Below are 27,874 nucleotides of genomic sequence, written 5' to 3'. Positions count from 1 at the left end.
AGGTGTTGTATGTTGTTTCGGACCAAAAATCGATGCCCGCGGTCGCGTTACACAGGTGGTCGTTTAATACAGGTAACTTATACGAAGACTCTATGGATAAACTATTCTGTGCCAGAAATTTTTGCCCGTTTTGACAGGTGCCCGTCGAATGCAGGTGGTCGCCTAAGCAGTTTTCACTGTATATAGATGTATAAAGAAAAATAAAATAAAAATTATTATTATAAATAACAAAATATGTATATGAAAAAATAAGCATAGGTTAACTAAATATTAAAACGTTATATAATAATACATTATATAAAATTCAATGAAATGCAAGATATGCAAAAAAAATATTAAAATCAAAGCATTAAATTAAGAGCTGTCTAATCATTTGATTAAGTATTTCTAGGCCGAAGGCAACCCTTCAGAATCTCTAGAAATTAATGCATGCATCATGCAATCTGCTCTTATATATTTCAATTTTTTCGGCGCAAATCACCAATGTCAGTGAATGTATTGGTTTAATAATACTTGCTTCATCCCATTTGACAATTGAGCCCTCAACTTGCGCCAATTGCGATAGTATTGTGGCATTACATCCCTTGCTGATATTGTATTTGTGTTCTTTTAATCTGACTCCTAAACTTCTATTAGTGACACCAATATAACTTTTATTAATGTCTAGTTCACGATTTTCATATGGAATCCTGTATACTCCTGCTCTTTTTTCTTTATCTATGCTGTCTTTGTTGTTCCTTAATAATTTGTACAGGTTAGGAGCTCTCTTGAAAATTAACTTGGACTTTTTGCGGGCTGAGATTTCCTTCATGATGGCTTCTCTCTTTCTATCATAAGTGAACTTTGAACTTTGCCGAAATCGCCGTTTTGAGCCTTAGTTTTGTTTATTTTGTATTTTCTGATCAATGTTGTTGTTATATCTTCTCTGTACCCTAGAGATCTCGCAACATGTAATATTCTATTAATTTCTGTTTGCCTATCCAATGCACTAGTGCAATAGAGAAAGGCCCTTTGGACAAGGGCACGAAAGGCAGCCATTTTGTATTGGTAAGGATCATTAGAGTGGGACGGAATGTACAGAGGGCTATGCGTCGGTTTTACATACACATTAGTGGCCAAATGTCCTTCTTTAAATTCAATGTCAACATCTAAAAAATGTATCCGTGAGACACATTTCTGTTCAATCTTCAGCCTGAGACCATCATTGTTGTTGTTGATCATGTTAATACACTCATCAGTTTTTTGGTCATTCTTCCAAATTACCAAGACATCATCAACGTATCTTTTAAAATAGACAATGTCATTTAAGAAAACAGAAAGAGCACTTTTTTCCGATTTTCTCAATACAAGCTCACACAAAAGTCCTGACATGGAACTTCCCAAAGGGACTCCTTTTCTTTGTCTGTACTGATGGCCATCAGTACAGACAAAAAAGAGACAATTTTGTGACTTCAATATACTGTGGACACACACACACACACACACACACACACACACACACACAAATATGTAAATACCATTTTTATCTAACTATTTCTATTATCTAACTATATTTATCTAACTATTTTTTAAATTGTCAATTATATATATTGTATGTGATAGTATGATGATTTATATGTTAACTGGAATGTTGAATTAGGATTTTTGTTTGTTAATAGACTTGAATTGTGTGTGAAAAATTGAATTGCAACATATTATTTTTCATATAAAATATTTTATTATTGTTGTAATTATTAAATGATAGATTTTATAAATTGAGTATATGAAATGACATTGTTTAATACCAAAAATTTTTACATAGAAAATGATGAAGGACAATAATCTTGTGCGGCACTTAGATGCTTGTGAAACAATGGGTAATGCCACAGCTATTTGTTCTGATAAAACTGGAACACTCACTACTAATCGAATGACAGTTGTACAAAGTTTTATATGCGGTAAGTAAAATTTTTAATTGTTTAATTTTAAAAGATTGCTGTATATTATTTTTTACCAGAAATAATAATAATCTTTGAGTCCATATGAATTCCTGTTAGAATTTGTTGTAAAGCATTAAAACAAAAGATTGTTAATGTGTTATAATTAACATGAAATGATACATTGATGAGCTATAGAGATGTGCAGAATATATCATGTGGACAATTTATCAAAAATATGTGAGTGAATGAATAAATGTGCAGAAATTTAGATTTTTAAAATCATAACAAAATTATAGAATTTTAAAATTATTGTGAGAATAGATAATAGATGACTTTTAAAATATTTTGAGGAAGGTCTGTCAAAGAGACCAAAAACATTAGACAAATAAAATGTTGTTTTGCCAGAAAAGAAAGTTGTTTGTTTGTGATTTTTGATTATATTTTTGGCTACTTTGGACTTTGTTTATTAATAGGACTTATTACACTGGTATGGTTTCTGTTTAGCAAAAAGAGCAGATTTTAGTTGGAAAAATCAAAACAAAATATCTTCATTTTTACAGGTGAAAATAAACAAGGTTCAAAGTAGACAAGGATATAATCAAAAATCAATAAAAGTAAGGACATAGAGGCAAAAAGAATTAGTGTTTGTTTGTGATTTATAAAATATAAAACACACTTATCAATGGAACTGCTTTATTAGAAATAGAAGAATGATTACTGCTATAATTTAACTAATTTATTTTCAGAGATTCTCTCAATGTACCTGTACATTGTCAGAATAATGAATTTAAAGAATTTGAATTATTGAAGAAAGTATAAAAATGTAATAATTTAAATTGGTTTGTAATTGAAAAATATTGGAATTATTTGAATAGTTTTTTTTAATCTCAAATAGAACTGTACCATTGGTTAAAGTTCTTGTTTTATACAACAATTTCTTTCATAATGAAATTTTCGTAATTTATTTAAAAATTAATTTCAGTTCATTGCAAAGATAAGAAGTTCTGTGTTTGGTAATAAAAGTAATTGGGTAAATCAAAAACACAACACCTTAATTTGCAGAGAAAAATTTAATGAAAAGCAAATGTTTTCAGCCAAATCTATTGGCCATCATCAGGCTAAGANTTCCGAACCTTGTTAAACACACGTAACATTTCTCAGTGATCTTGTTTCTTTTAAAAAATATATTAAAATATACATATTATACTCTGTAACACTACTAAACTAGAGCCTTATACCCCATTTGCCTTGGTGCGACCTACCAGGACCGTTTCAATCTTGACTGAAACGAGGTTCAATCACCATTGACTCAAGAGAGTTCTGGAAACTAGATCCAGTCATAAGAGAGATCCCACAACACCGCGCACGCAAGAAAATACAAGATAGCTGCGGAACACGTGTCGGGCTATCAACAGCGAAATAAAAAAATATTGTATTTCGAGAGACGATGACATCTGTCTATTATTAGATATATCGCAAGAAAAAGTATTTGACCAGTTAGTCCCAGCCGCCTTAGCAGCTTTAAAAGCCTGCCAGACTGCACCCATGTACCAGCATATAGAGTTAGAAGTCATCACAGAACTTGCTACAACAAAGCACATCTGATACACCAAATAGTTGCAAAAACCACCAAGCAGTAATGAAATTCCTTGCCAAGAACGATCTTAGGCTCTTAGTATCGGACAAGGACAAAAGATTTGCTTTGTGCAGAGAAAATGACTTCATCACTAGAGCCAATGATTTTCTGTTACAATCACGCTCTGTGGAGATAAACAGTGACCCAACACCAGCAGTACTGCAAAGAGCAAAGAAAATCATAGCACTTCCAAGAATAGCCTTGACACTAACAGGACGCCTCGATCCTCTATCCAACGTTGCATGCCCTAGGCTATTTTTTCAGCCAGAAATGCATAAAGAGAACTGGCCACTACGATCATTAGTAAACAAAAGGTCACATCCCACTTACCACCTAGAAAAAGCCCTTGCAAAGTTTCTACGAGAGCTACTTCCAGAATCACCACAAGTCACTCCTTCCTCTATAGATGCCAAAACCATCATTAATTCCAACATGGCAAAAGCACATGGCAATACCAGCATGTTCTACAAAATGGACGGGATATCCTTGTACCCATCCGTTCCTGTATTTGAAGCTGTAATGCTAGCCAATGCCATGCTCCTCAGAAAAGGTTTTACGGTTTAACAAGTGCTAGACATTCGTGAAGCATTGATCTTCATCACTGAAAACAACTATTTTTGCTTCAACCAGAAAGTCTATTTACAGAAGCAAGGAGTTCCCATGGGCTCTCCTCTCTCAGCAGTATTAGCCGAGCTCGTTATGAGAGACGTGGAACAAAAAACTTTAAAAGCTCCACTTGCTATATGCTACCATCACTATATTTGCGCTATGTAGATGACATTCTACTAATATGGGAAAATTCAGAAGAGGAGTTTATCCAATTTATGCAGCAACTTTCAAGCGTCCATTCCACCTTCAATTTCACATGGGAAAAGGAGCAGGATCAATCTATAACATTTTTGGATATGCAGATACAGAAGTCATTAGAAGAGCCGCAGTTTACAGTGCATCATAAGTCCAACATGATCCCCTACATCATTTCAGCTGATGCATTTCAACCATCGTGGTATGTCAATGCCGCCGTAGCGGCTCTTATCAGAAGAGCAATGATACTTCCCTCATCGCAAGCTCTAATAAAAGTCGAATTGGAAATCGTAAGAACAATCACGCTGGATTCACAAGTGTCAAATTTATGCTTGTACTACGTAGGGTAAAAGATTCCCTTTTCCCGTTTACCACACTACATAGCAAAAAAGAAATGTCTAGAGTACAATTAGCGTTGCTGTACCTAGGAACACCATCCATACTTATTAGCCGTATTTTCTGGCGATACAGCTTTACTTTTCCTTTAACTCCCCTACCCAGCCTACGCAGGAGCATATGCAATGATCAGGATAAAGTCGACGTTTTAGAAAAATCGGGAATATACGCAGTGCAACTGGAAAATCCAGTAACGGGGACTTTGTAGACTTAGTAATTGAGAAGTATATAGGGGCAATGACAAGAATGCTCGCTTGCGGTATCACAGAACATCAGGAGGAAATAAACAAAGGAAGACAGACCACAGAGCTTGCCAGAAAAGTTCTACAGCAGGGCTATAACCCGTTATGGTCAAAAACAGCATTGCTCAGGAGCTGTAATAACAGAAGAATCACATTTATTTGGGAAGCACTCCTCACAATGACCACAGACGCATGCAACGTCTCCACACTCGACTTGCCCGAAATATGGGTTACTTTATACCAGCGTTTAAACAGCAAAAAGCGCCAAGAGTCGCACAATTAGTACGATTGCTCCTCAACGCATGCACTGCTAGTCGTGTGGATTTAAGATATTTCGAACGCCTGCAAAAGCTTGTTGAACGTGACCAATGGAATTACCGAACGTTATAATTTAGAAATTGACAAGAAAAATTTCCGTTTTCTACTTTGAACACTCTGCACGTTCTAATTTTCAAATTTGTTCTTTTTTGCCTGAGGACGACGATATAATACTCGTCAAAAGTACTTGCAATATAAGAAAAGTTGTATTAACGCTTAACTCGGTGCTTGTTATCAAGAAGCTATACAATTTTGGTATGAGTGTTATTTATTTATCTATTTCTAAAAGTATTGTATTTATTTCTAACCAAAACTTCCATTTTGTTTGTCGGTGTTTGTGACTTACCATGTAGTTATGTCAGTTTTATCATCAGTATTATACATCTTTTTTTATTTATATGGATATCTTTATCTATGAATATATGAATCTGCATATAACAGTTCCATATAAAACTACTACTGAATTAATTTAAATTTGTTTAATGAAATTCAATTTCTTATTGGATTTTCTGGTTTCATTCAGTATTTCTACGAACTATAGATTTTCCATACTGTCTATAATTCAAGTACAAAATAAAATAATATGAAAAATATTTGGTGGTCTATTTATAATGTACCTCCAGTTAAATATTTGATTAGAACAAAGTTATTTATCTTCAAGGGACTTTTTCAATTTCATAAAAATTAAACCATTTCCCTGCCTTCTTATTGGGGTGGGGACAACAATAGAATTTAAAATGGATTTCCCTGTGTTTCATTTAGGAATAACAGTTTTTTTCGAAAATTCTAATTTCAAAAGTTATGAGCATTTTTAATTGTATATTCAAAAAGTAACAGATCATAAAAAGGCAATTTATTAACTAATTTATTATAATTAAGATGATTAAATGTTTTAATGGTTGATATTTAGATAATCACATAATCATGCAATTGGGGAAAAACTTAATTTTTATTCAGAATTTTTAATGATTGAATACAAATCTTTGAAGTAAGTGTTCTTAAATAAAAGTAACATTCTTTAAAAGAATTACAATAACATTCTTTATTTGTTTTGTTCCTTGAAGGAACATATTACTTTTATCTATGTCTATGAAATTACTAATGGTTATGATGTCCTAATAAATATTTTTTTATCAAAATGGCAATTCTCAATACCACTTGTAGAACTGGATGTTACAATGTCAAAATAATCACACCAAAACCAAAAATTATTTAGTTAAGTTTTTTCTTGCTGAATATTTTTAGTTTTGATGTGATTATTTTGACATGGCTATTCTCTTAAATAATTTCATTCATATATTTAATGAATTAAGTAATTCGAAATAAATAAATAAAACAAAGAAAATTTGAGCATTTATTTTTTATTTACAATAAATTTTTTGTACTGCAGAAGAAAAAACTATTTTTGAAACTGAAATGACTTAAAATGTCATAGTTTTCAAAATTAACAGGTTTGGAAACAATGTTTTTAATGAAACTTTATTATTATTTAATAAGTAATCCAAAAGTAGGTAAAAAAAAAAAAAAAAAATGATTTCATTTGGAATTTAACATTACTCCACCTCAAATAAGAAAACAAGTGCCTTTATTTTATGAAATTAAAGGGACATTTCAAAAATAAGTAACTTTTATTCTGATCAATTATTTTAACTGAATGCATATCTTATGAGATATTTGTCCTGGACATTATAAATGTACTGTCCTATGTATTGAGAATTTTTCCTGTTACAAATATCAAATTTTTATTCCTATAAGGTTGGTATTAGCATGTGGACATACTGTAGTTCAGTCAATTATTAATAAGGTTTTTTCAAAAAGAAATTTACACAATAGATGAAAAATTTATATTTTAAGAATATATTGTATGAAATAAAGTTTTTATTTAGAGACCGTATTTAGGTCTCTAAATAAAGTTTTTGTTCATAAATGAAACCCTCATTAAAATTGTAGTTTACATAAAAATACAAGATAGTTGTTTGAGACAAGATGGCAATTAACAGATTACAGTTGTCAGCTTATGAAAAATTTGGTTGCCTGCTCTACAGTGTTCATAGATAGCTGTGATTGCTTTTTCCTGTTCAATTGACTGGAGTAGAGCAGTTGTGTAGTTGATACTCTTTTTTCAGAATGATAACATTAATCTTGTATTACTGCTCAGTGGAACAACCATTTGAATTTGCATTAATAAAATGTCTGCTGGATTTGTTATTGAGTCCATCAATTTGCCTTAGTGATATTCTTTATCTGCTTAAATTTAATTAGAAACATTCCAGTTTATCAATAACCATTTTAATCAATTTTGTATATATATAAAATAAAATTGATAAACTAACAAATATTTATATAGTGTATTTATTTTAATAAGAACAAATTTAATTTATTTAAACCTATTTATTATTAAATCATTTACATTTACAGGAGTTCTTCATAAATCTTCACCTAAATATGAAAATTTACCTCAACCACCAGCCGATATAATTATAACAGCTATTTCTTTAAATAGTGCATATACATCTCGTGTAATGGTAAGAATATTTAATGTATTATATCATTAAAAACTACAACTTGAACTTTGTTCAAAATGTAAACCAAATTTAATCAGAATTTTTTAGCTATAGTTATGCTATTTTTAAATTGTATTATTAATGCATTACTTTGAATTTTTTAATTTTAATAATTACTTCAGTATAATATATTTTAAAATAAAAATAAACATTTTTATAAAATATGTCACAATACTGAATTTAATTAGCATTGGCATTACATTATTAAAATTAAATTTCAATCATATTGCTCTCATTTTATTAGCTTTTAAAAGTCAATAATCATTTATAATATGTTTGTGTGATTTATATAATGAATTTTTTGATGCAAAAAGTTGTTTTAAGTTTATAAAATTTGAGTTGTTACTTAATAAATGAATATATTTAAAATTTTGAGAAATGAAAGGGATTCATTGAGAGAAGTTATTATTTTTATACATTGGAAATAGCTTAAGGAACTGGAAAATGAAATCAAAATTAAGATTCACCATATTTAAAATTTCTAAAAAAATTATTTTGTATTTAAAATTATCATTTAAAAATAGACAATAGCATTATTATTTTTTTTATGGTAGTTTGTTTGAAAAATTGATAGTTCAGATTTACAATGATGATTACCATAAAGAATTTTCTAAACATCAATTTGAAGTAAAAAGTTGATGCATAATTGATAATTTATTTTAACATTTTAAAAAATTTTTATTAACAAAAAATTAAAATTAGTCAAACTGTTAGTACAAAGTTGAAGGGACTTAAAAACTGGCACTTTTCATTAAGCAAATTCTACAGAAAAATGAATGGTCACCGATTAAATGGCAAAAGCATATTTTTTTCCAGTTATTTCACTGTTTTATATTGTTTGGATATGTTAAAAAAATAAATAAAATGAAGACTGGATGGAGGTCTGGGTAGCATAATTGGCATCACATCTGCACAGTAAACAGAAGTTCAGGTTTGTCTTGCTCCAGGCAGATCTCTTCTTCCAGATTATTCTAAAATTATAAATGATCTAATTTTATTTAACAAGAGATGGCAGCCTGAAAGCCAACATCCTGACAAATTGCTTAGTATTTGTTCAGCCATAATTGCCTGATAAAGGAATCTGGCTGTTCATTTGATATTTGAAGTAATTATGGATTAGTTGTATTTATTATATAATAACAATAATGATATAAAATAATACAAATAAAAATAAGAAAACATAATATTAACTTTTCACCCATGTAGTGTGTTTGACACACGTGCATATATTTATATGGGATGTTTCACATAAAAAGGTCAATAACTTAGAAAATATGCTTCTGATAATGAAAATGACATTTAATATTTTTGAGGAGCCTTTTTAATGCTGTAAATATGAAGCGTTATTCATCCCTTTTCTGGAGGAAGTGAAAGCAATTTCAAATTGAGTCCCAAATTCTTTTATATTTTTTATTCTCTAATAAAAACTAAATAAACTTTTATTAGAAACATTTCTTCAGAAAGATGAATGATAATTTGAAAGGTTACAAGCATATGTATTTGTATGCTTTGAAAGATAATGTTCTACTTAAAATACAACTTTTTAATGAGTTAATTCATTTCTATTCCTTCGTTTTTACAGTTATTTAACAAATGTTCAGAGGGATATCTGTATTTATCTAAATAATTCAATAATTGAATAACAAAGTTTCACTGAAAAGACTAACATTTCTGGTGCTACTTTAGCACAAGCATAGCGTTTTCTTTGCTTCATACCTTGAACAATAAGTACAACAAAATCTGATTGTTTGTGAACCCACAGGATTTGCATTTTTATCACATTTGACAATATCACATATTTAATAATTACTTTTTATATTTATATGCATCAAACAGAAAATGTAATGTATTTACTATAACCTAGATTTATATTTTTAGATTTAAGTCATTTAGATCTAGAAATATAAGTAAATAATAGTTACATTTAAAACATATTAATTTCTATTTTTCTAAATAATAATTAATATTTTTCCTTTTTTGTTTAGCCCCCTGATAATCCAGGAGATCTTCCTAAACAAGTGGGAAATAAAACTGAATGTTCACTGTTAGGATTTGTATTAGATATGGGAAAGGACTATCAAACTATTAGGGATGATACACCTGAAGAGAAGTTACATAAAGTGTATACTTTTAACTCTGTTAGAAAATCTATGAGCACTGTAATTCCTTTATCGACTGGGGGATTCAGAGTATTTACAAAAGGAGCTTCAGAAATGGTTTTGAAAAAGTAAATATATTTGTTTTTCTTATTGTAAATACAAAATTATAATTATATTTTTGAAAGCATTGCTAATATCATGATATTATAAATAACAACAAAACCAATTTTAAATTTAGATAAAGGTTTTTGATTAAAAGGGTTAAAAACATTTTTCATTTTACAGAAATATGAAGTTTCTATTTTTAATTGATTTAAATTTAAAACAGTTACAATGTTTATGAAAAATGAACAGTTTAAAATGTACATAGCAATATAAATGAATATTACTTTTATGAAATATGAAAATAAAGACTATTATTTGAATTAATCATAATCACATGCAAAATATGCACAAAATTGATAATAAAGACTATAGTATCAAAATTATTTTTTATTATTAAGAGTAAAAACATACTTTTTAGTTAAAGATATGAACAAAAATCTATTTTAATAGCTAAAGCCTTGTGTTTTTATTACTTTGCGGCTATTGATTACATCTATAAAGAATAGGATCCTTCATGTACATTATTAAAGTATTGTTATCTTCATATCATTATCATTTTTTTTCATATACAGAGTCAGTCAAGCCCCTTGAAATCTTTTCATTCCAAGGCTATTGAAGATTAATAAATCTTGTTAATAAAGCTACATAGGAAGTCTTGAATGGAGAATTGAATGGGACAATTTTATCATTTTCAAGGTCATATAAAATGAAATTTCTTTTACTCCTCATAAATTTAAAGTTGCAAGTTATGCACTCCTAAATGTATTTATTAATCCAGAAAACAGTTTTAGACTAATTAATAACAAAGTTAAAAAGTATCATTTAATTTGTTTGAAACTATTTTCTGAATTTAAATAAACACATTTAAGATTGCGTAATTTGCAATTTAAATTTATGAGGAAGAAAAGTGATTTTATTTTGCATGACCTTAAGTGATTTCAAGGTCAACAAAAATGTCACATCAAATTTTCCATGCAATACTTCCTGTGTAGCTAAGTATATTAACAAAATTAATATTTTTAACATTTTGGAATGAAAAGGTTACAAGGGACTTTGCAGTTTCATCCTGTATAACTTGAAATTACATTGAAAATGAAATATTAGAATAATTAGAAATATTGTCAGAAGTATTTATATTCTGTATTTTTTGATAGCTGCAAACATGTATTAAATCGTAATTTTTTATTTTTAGATGTTCTTATATTTTTGGCAAAGAAGGAAAATTATTACGATTTACACAAGAGGACCAAGATAGATTAGTGAAAAATGTAATAGAACCTATGGCATGTGATGGACTCCGTACAATATGTGTAGCATATAAAGATTATATTGCTAAACCTGCACAGCCCAATCAAGTGAAATGTGATAGTGAACCAGACTGGGATGATGAAGATAAAATCATTAATGAACTTACATGTTTGTGTGTTGTTGGGATTGAAGACCCTGTTAGACCAGAGGTATTATGTAATTTCCTTAAAAATAAATTATTTAAATAAGTTATTAGAGTATTTAATATAAAACATCTATAATAATAACAGAAATTAAATATTTAGGTTTATTTAATGGTAATTGAAAATCAATAAAATAAAATCAGTTAGAAAATATTAAGTTAATATAAGCATAAAGAAAACATTCATAGAATATATTTTGTTATAGCTTTTTTTTTTTTAGCAAAAGTTATGTAATAGAAAGATTATTGCATATCACATAATGAATCAATAAAAATTTACAAATACATGTTTATTTACTAGTTGCTGTACTCAGCAATGCTTGGGTTATTTTAAGAAAATATTGAACAGGTTTGAAAAGTATATCCATTTTGTTATTTGGTGACTATATATGTTAAAGACTTGCTTTTGTTGCAATATCAACAAATTTCAATTTATTTATTTTTATTTTTTCACTCTTATGTGAACATTTCATTATCTTTGCATATACTTGTTTTATCATATTTTACAGAAATCTTTTCAAAGGTAAAAATTTGAAGGTTAATCATTTGAGAGTGATATAGTAATTCTTACAAGGAGACCCTACAGCTTTGGGGAAACAGATTTTGATGATCTTTGGTGTAGAGGTAGTACACCATGTGAGTGTACTACCTGTAAAATACTGAAGTGCAACACTCAAAATAATTGAGAAAAACGAACTTAAAGTTTTCTTTAGCACTTTATAAGTTATGCGTACTTTTGTACACATAACTTATAAAGTGCTAAAGAAAACTTTAAGTTCGTTCTGTGTGAGTGGTAACGCTCTTGACTCATATGCTTGAGTACTCGGGTTCAATTCTCTTGTTGTGTAAAGTTTTTTTTTTTATTATTTATTGATTTTTTGGTTTTTTTTATTTTTTATTTATTTTAATTTAATTTCTACTATTCCAAGTGTAAAATTTTTACTTTTGTTGACAATAACGGGGCATTCTTGACACCTGTGTGTCAACTTTCCCATCTAATTGTTATCACCAACGTTGACCTCCGATCTAATTCTCACTAGGAACGTTTTTTTCTTTCAGAGTTCTTTTTCACTTACTCTTTAACAGTTCGTTTCTGAATTTCGACATGAATAGACGTATTTGTGCAGTGAAATTTATTTTGAAAAATTATTTTATAATTAAAAAAATGTCATCAAGAGAAGCAAGTTCTTCACATTGTGACGAAAAAACTGTTGATGATAACTCTTTATACAGTGATGTATCGAAGCAGCGACTATAAGATGGAGTAGTGTATTATGAGAGTTTACTTTTCAAAAATAATTGCGACATCATCTTTTGATACACTATCTGAAGATGCTATGCTGATGGGCACAAAATTATACAATAATACATTGGATGTGTTGAATGAAAAAAGTTTATAATTGATGACGAATTGATTTGTGCCCAAGAACAGTGTACAGAAGGAAATTTCGAAGCAGTTAAAGATGACTCATCTGATGAATATGTACCTGTTGAAAAAAAAATATAGAATGAAGGAATGTATTTCACTGGAATATAAAATCAAAGTTTTAAAAGTAGCAAAAGCCCACCCTATGTGGAAACTACAAACATTAAAAAAAATGGATGTAGTCATTTGAAAAGAATGGAGCATTTAAAATTATAGGAAAAAGATGTTGAACGTGGTGGAACTATTTTTGATAAATATCATTTGATTGATTCTTGGACGTATGATCGCTTTGTCAAACAAGACAAAATTATAAACAAGTGACCACAAGAAATTTACAGCAATAGGCTTTAGCTGCTGCTAGTCAGTTTCCTGATATGCAATTTAAAGCTTCAAACCAGTGGGTGGATAAATTCAAATGAAGACACCACATTTGTCAACAAAAAATTACCAAATTTTTTCTTGACAAATATGGTGTTACCAAAAAGAAGCATGTACCATGGAAGATATCTAGGCCTCTGCACATGGGCGTAGCGAGGGGGGGCCTGGGTGGGCACGGCCCCTCCCAGGGAACCTGGTGCTCTCCCCAGGAAATCACAGCCGAAAAAGTGTTGAGTCGATTTGTAAAAACCTAAAGCTAAAATAAAAGTTTTGAATACTAAAAAAAGGTGAACGGCTTGCTCGGTGCCCAATAATGAACAATAATTTGAAATAATTCAATTTTGTGTCAGGTTGGTCTCCACTAGGCACCCCCATAACAAAACTCTGGCTACGCCCATGCCTCTGCAGAAACGTTTCGTATTCAAACAAAACAATTGATATAAACTTTGATAGTGATTTCTTCATCAATACAGATCAAACAGGTATATAAAATTTTTAACTATAAACCAAGTACTTTATATTCCATTATTACATTTAATCCAAGTAAACCACAAGACTTATCATAATTTTGTTACATTTTCAGGATATCAATACCAATCAAATTTCAATAGAACATTAACAGAAAAAGGGAGTAAAACAGTGTTTGTAAGAACACAAGACATGAACTAGGTTTCACACACATATACAGCACAATACGGTATAACATTATCCGGAAAATTACAGTAGACCCCCTATAATGCGAGTTCCTATAACGGAGATTCCTATAATGTAGCAAAAAAATTGCAACAGTATTCGTATAAAGACGCTGAAAAGGGGCTCGTAAAACGTCGTCGCTGACTCGTGTCGCGACCGGATTGGTCGAATCTGGACCAATAGTAGACGAGCAGCCGAACTACTTGCACGCTACAGAGAGTTTAGGCGAGTAAGTTGAGTTTACTATCATCTGTACAGTATTATATATAAATTAGATACTGTATATATAATTATATATTAACTTAATTTATTTTAACTTTATCATAATTATATATATATATACATATATATACTTTCTGCCGTCCGGTGCCATGCTACAGAGAGTTTAGGTGAGTAAGTTGAGTTTACTATCGTCTGTATAGTATGTAAATTAGGTACCATAAATCTAATACAGTACAGTACTATGATTTTATACATTTCTTGTGAAAGAAACATTTCTTATTCAACGGCCATAAAAATTATTTATATTAATGATGTCTCCAAAGGTCAACAAATTTTTCGCAGAAAAATAACTTATCAGAAATCGCGGCTGCTGTTTGGTGCGCTGCTATGCGACAAAGACAAGCTTAAGCAATGGCGACATCGATCGGTGCACACTCAGTAAGTAATCCTACAATTTTTTGTTTATAGCATAGTTTATATGGATTATTCCCAAAAAATTATACATATTTTGGAAATATTGTATCGAATTAGTCTAGAATCAATTAATTTTATGGAAGAAAACCTTTCAAACAGCTGTAGTCCGTAAACTTCACGCATGTCAGGCTGCAATTGGCTCGTATTTAAGGATTCCTACAATGTGAAATTTGTATAACGTGGAACGTATCTATTCGTTATAGGGGGTCTACTGTATTACCATATGTTTATATTTGTTTACAAGAGCCTACAGGTAATTTTGGGCCAAGAATAAAGAGAAACGTGGAAGAATATATAAAAATATATTCAAATGTTACCGTCACATCATCAAAATCAGGAAACTGACCACTGATCTCTCTACTAATTTCCTGACAAAATGTTTGATGCCATATGTTCAGAAGAATAAATTTCTTTTACTTATTGATTCATGGACAGGACAAACAAAAGCAGAATTGTATGATGAAGTATTCCAAGATGATGAAAAAATGCCTACATGCACAATTAAAATTATACCACCAAAATGTACTCCGTTAGTTCAGCCATGTGATGTCTATTGTTATAACAAATAAAAAATTTCATTAAACAATTTTTTGTTTTAAATAAACCGTAATGTTTTCCTAACCAATTGCTGTTTGGTTGTCTACCAAGAATCATTTTTTGGATTACAAGGACGCTACACAGAGAAATTCATTTTAGTTTGTTCAAAATTGTATGAAAAATGAAAGAAATGCAAAGTGCTGTCGTTAGAAGATCATATTAAAGTTATCACAATAGCAATTAGCGGCAAAGTTTAACTGTGGGAAAACAAAATTTATTTTATTGTAGACCTACAGTATTTTCCTTGGGGATATAAAACATTGTACACGATACAATTAGTTGGCTGATCTCATCATTTGATGAAAATTGATCTTTATTTATTTATTTATTTATTTTGAAGCTCATATACAGTACTGTACATGTGCAATAAATAGTTTCTGTATCATCCTGCCTTATTTCCATGATACTTTTAGAAAATCCAAGTAATTTTCTCAGGCAAAATATTCAAAAAACAATAAACGCATTAATGCAAAAATCAGTTTTACAGGCAACCTTCCTTTTTCAATTCCACAATGACAATCACAGAATGTAATGAAATTGTATAATGAGAAAAAATAATAAAATCTTTTTATTATTAATTAATAATTTTTCTTATTGTACTTAAGAAAATATTAAATATTAAAAAAATACAGTATTTTTAAAGTTAAAATAAGATTAAACTAACGAATACCAAAACCAAAGTGATGTAGAGATACAACGCACTTGTATATCGATGACGTAATACTCGTAAATGAGGAGTGAATGAAAAAAATCAAGTTGAATTAAGTCGGAAAAAAGAAAGTGTGCATTATAATTGAGAAAATGTGACTATTGTATTAATCTTTAAAATATTGGTATTAAATCTGTCTTATAAAATCATGATGACTCCTGTAAATCGAGTTATCCAATAAGGATAAAATACAATACCAATATAGCCCTATCATAGAAAAAATTTGCTTATTTCTGTTCATCTTGAGTTTTGCTTAGTAGAAATTGCTAAAAAAGTGCGCAAAATACATACGGAAATACGATATTACAGCACAACTTGTATTCGACGACCACCTGTCTAAAAGACTGCTTTTTGAAGGAACCGTGGGTGGTCGCCATAGACAGGTTTTACTGTATAAGCTGGTTATTATTCTTGAGTTTACAGAGGATCCTTTTTTTTCCCTTGAACTTGAATAGAAAGATAAAGGGAAGGAAAACTCAATAGAACTGCTCAGGATCATAAGTATGGCTCCATTGATAGCAAAGCTAAAATACACTGCAGATTTTGCAATATTCAGCTGTCCTACTCAAGGAAAGCTTGCCACCATTTGGTTCCTTGGTGGAACAGGAGAGTTGATACTCAAGAGAACAAGAAGAGTTTTACTCAGAAATTATTCAATTGTGATATGTATACTAGTTAGAAGAAGATTTATCATAAAGCTTTCATACCCAGTATAAAAGAACTTCATGCACGAACTTTTTGCTCCAGAATATCTAATATTGCTAACAGTTCCTGATTCAACCAAGAAATCATGTTCTAAATTGGTTCCTTGATATTTCTCACTATTAAGCTTAGGGTAATTTTCCAAGCATAAACCATATGTTTACTTGCTGCCCATTTCCTAGTCTCAAGATGATTTTAGTGAGCCACTAGTGTTAATTTCATGACAAACTATCTTAAGGTGGTTTCAGACAAATAACTTTTTTGTCAGATACCCACTATGTTTTGTTTTGTATACAGAAGAGCCTGTTTAATGGTAATGTCAAGAACATTGAATTTTGAATGAATGAAGCAATGTTCTGTTCATTAATGAGTCCAGGAACAGCCTACATATTAATACTTGTTAGATTAGAATCCGGAGAGTGGCGAACCTGAAACAATCCCAAGAACATCATAGAAAGAGATCAATTTAGAGATAGTGCGATTTTGGTTTGGGGCAGTAATGTTTCAGATTTTTTTTGTAAGCTGTGACATTACTGCAAAAAGGTACATACTGGTAGAAGAGTTTTGAAACCCCATGTGAATCTTTTCCAAGGTGCTGTATTTTCATAGATGATAATGTCCATACACACACAAGGCTGCACTCATCAATGATTTTCTTGATAGTGAAGATATTTGTTTTATGGAATAGTCAGCAAGATCTTTGAACATAAATTCTATAGAACCTATGTTCTAGAGCAAAGTTGTCCAATTTTTGGCTTTCTTGGCCACATTTGATGAAAAAAATTGTCTCAGGCTGCACATCTATACTAATATTATAAAGAGATAATGTTTGTAAGTTTGTATGTAGCGGGTAATCTCCGAAACTACTCATCCGATTTCAAAAATTCTTTCACCAATATTTAGAATGGAACTTCAGGATGGACATAGGCTGTATATTATTCTGTTAAACATTCATATAAATTAAAAGATATCATCTAGGATTAAGGCTTTTGTGTCCAACAGATGGTGCTATGAGTACGACGACCTAAGTTTGCTTTTCTGTGAGGATGTACTAAAGCAGATCATCATCTATCTATCTATATAAATAAAAATGTAATGTTCGTTTGTTCCTACTGATTCCTTTGAAATTTTGACATAACGCTGCATTTGAATAGGCATGTGTTTTTATATAATATACATGTTGAAATTTCTCCCACTTGGGGGAGATGGACAGGATTAAGGCTTATGGTAAAGAACTCTGCTTCTATTTATATTATTTCAGATGTGGTTTTTTGCATTTTTGATTGCGTTTTAATAGGATACGTCAAGAGAGTGTACACTAAGAAGGGATTTTTCGGAAATTCCCCTGACGGGAAGTGTTATACATTTATAATAGATACATTTTGAGCCACAACAATGTGTGGCGGGGTCTGCTAGTAAACTATAAAACTATGTGTAAAGGTGACACAAGTAATTTGCCATTCTAGGCTGAAACAAATAATGAAATAATTTATGTCGCCAAAAATGTAGCAAAATCAGATTTTTGTAGCCCAAAAAGTTCCAATGCACCAAATGTTTTTTTGTGCACCAAACTAAAATGTCCATAAGTTAAAACTAACCTATAAAGTGTTTTTACACAGAATAACCATGTATTATTAGTGTTTGATCCTTCAGTGTACTTAATAGAATACATTTACCTGTTCACTACTGCTTAGTAACAGGTGTTTCAAACTGTTTTTTTTTTTTTTTTTATTTAATGCACTTAGTTTTGCAATGTCTAGTTAATTCCCATGGTAATAGTGACACTTTTTACTTTTATTTTCTCTGCTAGATTTACTGTTATGTTTGGACACATTTTTAAAACAAATGAAAAAGGCATAAAAAAATTGTAAACAATAGGAAAAAAACACCATTACTCCAATGTTTCCAGTCTTGATATTACCTCAATAGAACCTCAAAATTCATGTGAAAACATAAAATTACGATATGCAATAGAAATAAGACTACACTAATTATTTAAAATTTATTATTTTTTACTGGTCAAAGACTGACTTCAGTACCACCACAGGAACAGCAAGAGAACTTCAGAATCTGTGCAAAATTTAAATTTTAGATGTATGGTCAAATTGTTCATAAGTCTGAAAGTTTAAGTTGAATGTTCATAAGTAGAGGACTTTCTGTAGATTAACATCTAAGACAGTCACATGTTTGCTTGACATTCATTTCTAGTATTTTAAAACTCAATTATCTTACTTGAATCTTTTGAATTTTTCTTAAAAGTTTAATGTATTAATAATATCATGAATTGTACATATATAGTTCATGTTAACATTTTGAATTTTTAAGATAAGATAAACATAGAACACCGTTCATTTTCATATATATATAATTATAAATAAAGAATGTAAGTTATAATTACTTATTTTTAAATCAAGTTGTTTAATTAAATTTTTATACATTTGTTATAGTTTTAGGACTGGTTGCACAAGTTTTAAAGATTTATACTCATGCATTACCATCAATACATTGATGGTAATGCATGAATATAAATCTTTGGGATAAACTGCTGGTTAAATTAACCAGTTGATCTTGGATGATTAAAATTTATTCCATAGGTTAGCAAAGAAACAAGGTGGCTGATCAACTCCAATTTTTATATGGATAGATTTTATTTGGTTTGTTTAATTGAAGTTCAAAGAAATAGTCTGCCAATATTTTAGTAGAAAGGCTGATCTTATTATATAGTAATTGTATATTTCAAGAATTGATTTTCATTTACAAAAACTACGGTTTTATGTTAAATGTTAATTAAGTGAATTTTTCTTTGTAAACATAATAATTAATTAATTCTCTTTTGCTTTGGGAACACTGGATATAATTATATTCAATATTTTTTTCCCATAATCCTATGGAAGCAGGTGTTTAATCACTCATAAATATCTGTACTTATAGGATTATGGGGGAAAAACATTTCAATATAATCATTTCTCATTATAAAATACATACATTAAAATATTGTAAAGAGTATATACCAAATTTTCTGTTGTATATTTTTATTTATTCTTCAATATATTTCATGCTTTCATTTGCCATATTTTATGGCATATAAGAGGCATTTTCATTTCAGAATGAAATATTTAGGAAAAATATTTAATGTATTTAAACCATCTTGTACTTTTGGCAGGCACTTATCATCAATTTTTTTACTGAATTCTTATTTTAAAAAAAAAGTAAAATTAGGATGTACGCTTTAATTTATCAGAGAAACAGTTTAAAAGAAATCATTTACGATTTAAAATATTTTGCATGAATACATGCAAAAATAGTTTTAGCTCTAATAAAATAATTTCAATTAAACAGTAACAGTTTTATTCAAGAGTTGGGTTAAGTAAAGTTACCTGTAGCCTATTGAAGGTTAGGAAATTCATTAGCCTATGGAAGACCGCAAATTCAAGATGCAGGGCATGTTTTTTAACAAAAGTTGTGTCTTATATGCTGTAAAATATTGCACTTACTTTCTCACTTCTGTGCTGTTTATTGTTGCTCTTGTAACTGCATAGTAATAATTTTTAAGCTAACTGGCTGACAGCTATTTATCAAGTCAAAGTAGCTCATGCATGTGCATAGCTTATTCTTTAAATCACTAGCAGGGTGAAATTTATTCCACAAATAGTTATTTTGTATATTAAACAATAACTCTTGCAACAAACTCTTAGCAATAAAATACAAAGAAGAGTTATAATAGAATGAGCAGTTATTTATTATGATATTGTCACAATGCTGGGCTGCAATTTTTTATCATATTTTTAATGTATTTAATTTTAAATACGTGCTTTCCACCTTTGATTAGTAGTGGCTTGTCCCTTTACATCATACTTTTCCTTTAACAGTAGAGTTGTGCTTGTCATCCATCTAATACCTTACATGGGAAAATTTTTGAACTGAAATAACATGACTTCCAGTTTGCATCAAGAGTTTTTATATAGTTAATTGGGGGGGCTTTCTGCCTCTAAGATTTCCATATCTGGTCTCATCTTTCATCTATCTAACTTTATTCTTAAGATTAAGAAAAGACGGATGGATGACAATGGGAATTTATAGAGCTACAATTTTTTCAAATTGCAGCCCAGAAAGCAAAGTTTTCTGGTGCACTCTAAATTGTAATTTTAAACTTATATCAGGTTCTGTGTGACTTTTCATCTATTTTGCAAATGAGAGTATATGATTCTTTATTAGTCTGCTTTCAAAGAAGTTTACAAATATGACTGACATAATGTTTATTATAGATATAATATGGGGGCTTTATCCCTTGCTTGCTTGCCTGTCCAATTATTTCCATATACTATTCATAACAAAACTTTTATGATGATTCATCTATTACCTGTTTCTGTCTTTAAAAGATACTGCAAAACTGGATGATATTACAATAAAAGTGCACACATTAATACCTGTAATCCAGTTAAAAGGAACCAATTTATTATAAGATCTAATGTTTTCAGTTGTCTTTAACAGCCATCATCACATTATAGAATCTTACATAGAACAAAATAAATTGGTTCCTTAAAAAGCACTAATGATAGAACCAATATTGGACAAGAAAATACAAAACTACATGAAAGCAAACATTTTCTTCTGTGTTGAATGGTCATCAGACTAACTGAAGAATTGGTTCCTTTTAACTGGATTACAGGTATTAGTGTGTGTTTTTCTTGTTTCTGTTTTTATTATTTTTTGTGTGTATGTTAGGTTAAAAATTTGAAAATGTTCAATGAGCAGAAAAAATGACTAGAACCTGTTCTGGTACTTTAAAAAATGCATTGATGGGAAAGTGTATTGTGACTATTAAAAAATTTATAAAAATGCATTCCAGTAGTATACCATAACATATCATAGTCATTTCCTATTTATTCTGTAATAGGAAATAGAGTTCACAATATATGACTGAACATGTTTAATAATCAGAACAATGGCCAAGTTCAATTCTTCTTGCAGGAACTGTTAAAACAACACTTAAAATTAGTTGATATTTTGAAATGACATTTGCACTTTTTATCAATGCACTACTTCTCACAATATGACTTAAAGTCCTGCTTATTTCTAATGTTATATTTGAGAATAACCAAAAGCATTAATTAATGAACTTGATGGCACATTATGTACATCAATGAAGTTGCTGTCAGCAGATGTAAACTCATTGAGAATGTACTTTAGAACTGCTCAAGTAAACCTTGATGCCTAAATGATAAAACTTGGCCATCATATTGGCAAACACATTACCAAAACTGGCAAATGACTGAGTTGACTTTGAGTTGGCTCTGCTATTCTTTTTTAATGAGGTTAAGATGGTAGATTATTGTTTGCATGTGTGATAAAAATGTTTTGTGTTCTTGCATTAATGCATTATGGCATAAAAAATTATGTACACAGAATCAATTTACAGTGTGGTAAAATTGAAAAACATCGAAAAACAAACGTTTTTGAACCCCTTCTGGGCTCGGCATCAGGTTCTAACAGTTTTTAGATGGGAATTTAATTAACGAATGCCGTTTAACTAAGAGTTCAGTCTTGAGTTCGAAACAGTTTACAAAAAATTTACATCGCACATGTGCAACGGGTCGGTTTGTCCAGATATAATGGGCGGCTAGAGCATGCTGTGAATCAACTCTTGCCAGACCATTGACAAAAGCATCTCCTCTTTAAAATTTATGCACATGGTTGTGATGGAGGATTTAAAGATGTACATAGCCTCTAACAATTTGAGATGTTGATTGGGAGGTGCAGCAAAGAGGAGATTGGCCCAAGTAAAGTTGGCTACTATGTCTGAGTCTGTTACGTAAGTAGCAAGGGCTGTGGAGGTTCTCTCGTGAGGAATATCAGCCTGATGTTCCTGCATTCTGATGCCCATGGACCGTTTAGTAGAGCCTATATATATGAAGTCCTTATTGAATTTAATATCTCTTAAAGGGACACTACAGACTCCGGGACATCTGCTGGGGTTAGGAGGAACCTTCCCATTATGTAAGATATTAAAAATAGTAGGACACCTCCTGAAAGCGAGACATATCTGGTGCTTCCTGGCAACCTTGGTGTATGTAGATCTTAAGTATGGGTTATAAGTGATGGGGATCTGTTCCATGTCTTCCAGTTGGTTATCAATCGATTGGTCCACCATATGTGTGATGTCCGAATTCATCTGTGATAACGTTGTATCATCCTATATATAACTTAACATCCAAGATAGGTTAAGAATCAATCTAAGGAGGAATTATTGCAAGAAGTTCCAATGGATTCTATGCTTCCAAGTTCCCAGTAGTTGCAAACAACCCTCCTTCCTATTTATGGTTTGGGATAACTTCCACAACAAAGCTTGGTGTTTTAAGTCCTCAAATATGGACTAGCCTTTGCACTACCTCCTCAGAAGATGGACACAAGGAGCCTCATGCCTGATCTGGAAATTCTCTTGAGAGGTCTATCTGATAGACAAAAGGAATACTATTGCTGGATGGCCATGTTGAGAATCAAGAATTCCAAGGAGTCATCTGAAATAGTGGATCTGAGAGACAAACTACAACATATGGTGTGTTGGATGCAACTAAACAACATCTCTTGTCAGGGCTGACAAAACAAAAGCCATGGTTCTCATGAAGCATGACACTTATGAAAGGGGCCTACAAGAATACTTATCACTTACCCACTGCGATAGAGTGGACGAGGGTTTTATTGATAAACTACATTCCAGAGTGAAGTGGTTCACCTGTACCAGTCTCGCTAAACGCTTGGCATTCAATAACTTAGCCGTTGACTCCCCTGACATCCCTAAATTGTTTGCCTTTGTAAAGACACACAAACTGGGTAAACAGTTCCGCACAGTCATGGACAAAGCAAGAATGCCTACATGGAGGCATGGAGAAGGCCGTGCACACCCTTCTTGCTCCACAATTCGAGGGATACCTTTACACCATCACTAGTCCAGTGGAGCTTATAACACACTTGAAAGAGGTCACATCCTCCCATTACATCACGGTGTTGGACTTCTAAGTCCCTCTACCGCTCCATTGAGCTCCCTCCCGCTTTCTGTGCACTCAGGGACATTTTATTTCATATTGTCGGGGATCACACATTACACAGCCATGTGATAGAAATGGCACATAATTTAGTATTCCAATTTAACAGCGATGTCCACACACAAGGCCAAGGGGTCCCCATGGGCAGCTCGGTTTCAGGGGACCTCTGTGAGATGATTGCACCACAGTTGGGGAATAAGGTCCTCCCTCAATTCCTCCCCAATATCCGATTATATAAGAGGTATATTGATGACATTATTATTTTTGGGGAAAATGTGCCGGATGTAACAGCCTTAGTAAATTCTTTTAATAATAACCCCTACTGGTTGACACTAGAAATAGAACAATCGGACCCTACCGAAGTCCATTTCCTGGATATGAATATTAGATTAGAAAACGCAGGCATCCACACTTCGGTGTATCATAAACCAGGATCACTGTCTTCATACATCCCAGTAGGGTCATGTGATCTGGTTCTGTACAAGACTGCAACATTTAAAGCTTTAATCAGAACGGTCTTTACACATTCTTCTAACATCCAGGCTCGGGATACTGAGCTAGCATTTATAGAATAGGTAACCACAGAACATGGTTATCGCAAAGTTATACAGTGATACCACGAACTTATGTGATAGGTGGGATCGAGCGATAACCGCGTAAGTCGGTATAATTTCGCAATATGTGTAACATCCAAGTCGGATGTATGTAAGCTAATAAATGTTCTTGTTAATCTCATCTCGTCTTTCGATTTGTTCATGGTTACAAGAAATCACCACATAGTCTCTCAAGTCTCCGTAAATATAACAAACACAGAAATAAAAAACACAAAATAAATTGTAGCTATGTGTTGATTCCGCGCGACACATCTGAACATGTAAACTGAACAATAGTGTGAGAGGAATGAGTAATCAAGGGTTGCGTGGCGCTCAAACAAAAGACGAATCAACGAGATTTGAAAATCACGTAACTCCAGGTTTGCGTAAGTCGAGGTATTACTGTACATAGGATGATACAACATTATCACCAGATGTATTCGGACAGCACACAGGTGGTGGACCAATTGATTGATAACCAACCGGAAGACATGGAACGGATCCCTATCACCTATAGCCCATACTTAAGATCTATATATGCCAAGGTTGCCAGAAGCACCAGATACTTCTAACCCCAGCAGATGTCCCGGAATCTATAATGTCCCTTTAAGAGATATTAGATTCAATAGGGACTTGTGTAAAGTAGCTGACGCGGTGGAGATAGGGGACTTGAACTCCACCTGTGTAAGGTTGCCGTCTCCTAGGTGGGATCTATTAATCCCGCATCAGGATGAACCTAAGGGAAGGTTGTATGTGGGCTGTGACAGAGGAGGCAAATGATGACAAGTGTTTTACACAAGAAAGCCGTTTATTTGTTAACATTTATGCTTACATTGACAATCAACAGTCCTTCACTAGGTTCTTCTTGTCGGAGAGGCGAGAACTTCGGTGTCTGTCTGGCCCCGGCGCGTACGAGATGAGGTCACTGAGCAAGGCGGACAATCAGAAGGAGGAAGCGGCGGAGTCCAAAGTTCTTGGCGATGACACACCACAATATAAGTCATGACCTTTCGTGGAATACGGAGGATAGCTTCCTCCGACCTTGAATTTCGGATTTTTATAGTTTTTTCTCCCACTATTCGGATTTCTGATTGGCCCCTCGTCCCCTTCCTCACTTCCCGATTGGTCTCTCTTTTGTTTTGGGGAAAATCGAGACCAACTCAGGTCACGGGAAAGGTCCGCAAATTGCAAGACTCGCACTCATAATTTAGCTCCATAACTCGCAATTTCTGTCATTGGGGGTACTCAAACGATCATATGCAATGATTTCTCTCTCTTAAATCTTTCTCTCTTTTCCGAAATTCTTTCCCTAGATCTATTGTTTATGATCGCTTGGGTCAAAGTTCTACCTGTTTATGATCACTTGTGTATGACTTATAACTTTTCATTTTGACAATGACAGTTCATTTAACATGTGTTGGAGTCATCCGGGTCTCGTTGTTTACATTTTGTGCCTTATTGTTTAAATTATGGGATTTTCCTCTTTCTCTCATATTTAATCTATCGTTATTATTTAATCATAAGAATACTGCGATTTACATGATTTCGGACCTTGGTTGGGTCCTCACACTTGATATATATAGGCTCTACTAAACGATCCATGGTCATCAGAATGCAGGAACATCAGGCTGATATTCCTCACGAGAGAACCTCCACAGCCCTCGCTACTTACGTAACGGACCCAGACATAGTAGCCAACTTTACTTGGGCCAATCTCCTCCTTGCTGCACCTCCCAATGAACATCTCAAATTGTTAGAGGCTATGCACATCTTAAATCCTCCGTCACAACCACGTGCATAAATTTTAAAGAGGAGATGCTTTTGTCAATGGTCTGGCACAGACCATTGACAAAAGCATCTCCGGACAGGCCGACCCGTCGCGCATGTGTGATGTAAATTGTTTCAAACTCAAGATTGAAGTCTTAGTTAAATGGCATTCGTTAATAAAATTCCCATCTAAAAACCGTTAGAGCCTGATGCAGAGCCCAGAAGGGGTTCAAAATGTTTGTTTTTCGATGTTTTTCAATGTTATCACAACGTAAATTGGTTCTGTGTGCATAATTTTTAAGTTAGTGTGGTGTAGTGAGTACTTATTTAATGCATTATGACATTTTAAAAAATTCCAGAACAGGTCATGGCTGTAAGTAGCCAGGATGTAAAATTTCTTGTTGTGACTGTTTCTGTGAAACTATAACATATTCTTGTAATTTTTCCACTCATTAGGTGGTGTTGATCTTTGACTCTAACATACTCAGTGTATTGATGAACATTTTGCTGACCTCTTTTCTATATATGGAGCTAATGGTTGAACAGAACTTAGTTGTTGTTTGATAAAGGTGGGACAGGCCAAAAATTTTTTATTTTAAGCAGAAGGGTCTTACTTGAAGCTCCAACTCTGTCAATGACTTCTCTTTTTTCCACCCTAAATTGATTTCACACAGACACAAATACCTTTTTTATTCTGGTTTGATTTCATTTTTATGGCTTTGCCCATGATGTATTCATATTCATCGGAAAATATAAACTGAATTTATACAAATACATCTGGACAAGGCTGTGGGGAGGGGGGAAGATTGCCCTTTAAATAGGAAGATGAAGAAAATGAAATCAAACTAGACTGAAAAGGATATTTGTATCTGCATCAAACCTGTCGAGGGTGGGAAAAGAAATTGTAGAAAGAAAACATCCAGGTCAAAAATGTGTGAAGAGACAGAAACCCCATCTCTATTGTCCAATGATTTTAAAACAATTTGCAGGCCTCTAAACAGTGAGGCAGGATAATGGCTGCAGTTTAACAATAAGTGCTGGGATTTGTTGGTGGTCTTTACCGGATATTGTGTTTGTTGGTAATTTAGACAGATGCAAAAAGGCATACAATTCATTGTATCTGTCAGCTAAATAATATAAATGAGCAGATCTTATGGAGTGAACAGTAATTGCCCCACAGATTTCTTGTGTGTATCCAATATCTTACTTGGTATATACTATATATATATGGCAAATGAGATGATATCCACTATACATATGTCAAGGAGGCCTATTGAGTAGTGATAAACTAAGTCAAGTTTTTACTTGTTGGAACACGTTTTCTGGAAAAGTTTATTGGCAAGTCATCCTGGACAAGTCAAGGCAGACTCGATAGAAAGCTCGCCTCCGGATTGGTCGGCCAACGGATCTAAAAATTAGATAATGCAACGCAATCATTGGAACAGGGAGAAACAAGCCTGGCCTAAGACTGTGTTGTTAGATGCATGTAAGAAATATTGCTGTGTATTATGTAGTAAGTACTTGTCAAATAAATGAACTCAGATTTAAATTCCTTTCTAATGGACCACAGATCTGGAAATCAGAGGACACGATTTGAACTTTACTACATATTATATACAGCTGCTATCACTTGCCCCAGAGACTTCATTTACTTGTTTAAAAGTTTTGTAACAATTCATTAATTCCTAGTATCAAGGTTTCTATTTTCTCCCCTTCTCTTTCCTTTTTTTTTATGGG

The 27,874-nt window shown here is 32.0% G+C and overlaps 1 protein-coding gene across 1 annotated transcript in view; it reads left to right on the top strand.

Moving 5' to 3' along the window:
• Positions 1–1,774: 1,774 nt before the first annotated feature.
• Positions 1,775–27,874, top strand: part of LOC111612430 (plasma membrane calcium-transporting ATPase 2-like) — a 61,839-nt gene continuing 35,739 nt past the window's right edge. The window contains exons 1-4 of the mRNA XM_023353641.1: positions 1,775–1,937; positions 7,734–7,840; positions 9,865–10,106; positions 11,276–11,540. Of these exons, the coding sequence (XP_023209409.1) occupies positions 1,805–1,937; positions 7,734–7,840; positions 9,865–10,106; positions 11,276–11,540 (747 nt within the window). The 5' untranslated portion in view covers positions 1,775–1,804. The remainder of the gene's footprint in view (positions 1,938–7,733; positions 7,841–9,864; positions 10,107–11,275; positions 11,541–27,874) is intronic.

This window comes from Centruroides sculpturatus, unplaced genomic scaffold (assembly GCF_000671375.1).
Source record: "Centruroides sculpturatus isolate CEXI.00-Female unplaced genomic scaffold, Cexi_2.0 scaffold1444, whole genome shotgun sequence".
NCBI lineage: Eukaryota > Metazoa > Arthropoda > Arachnida > Scorpiones > Buthidae > Centruroides > Centruroides sculpturatus.
This window is presented reverse-complemented; position numbering and strand designations above follow the sequence as displayed.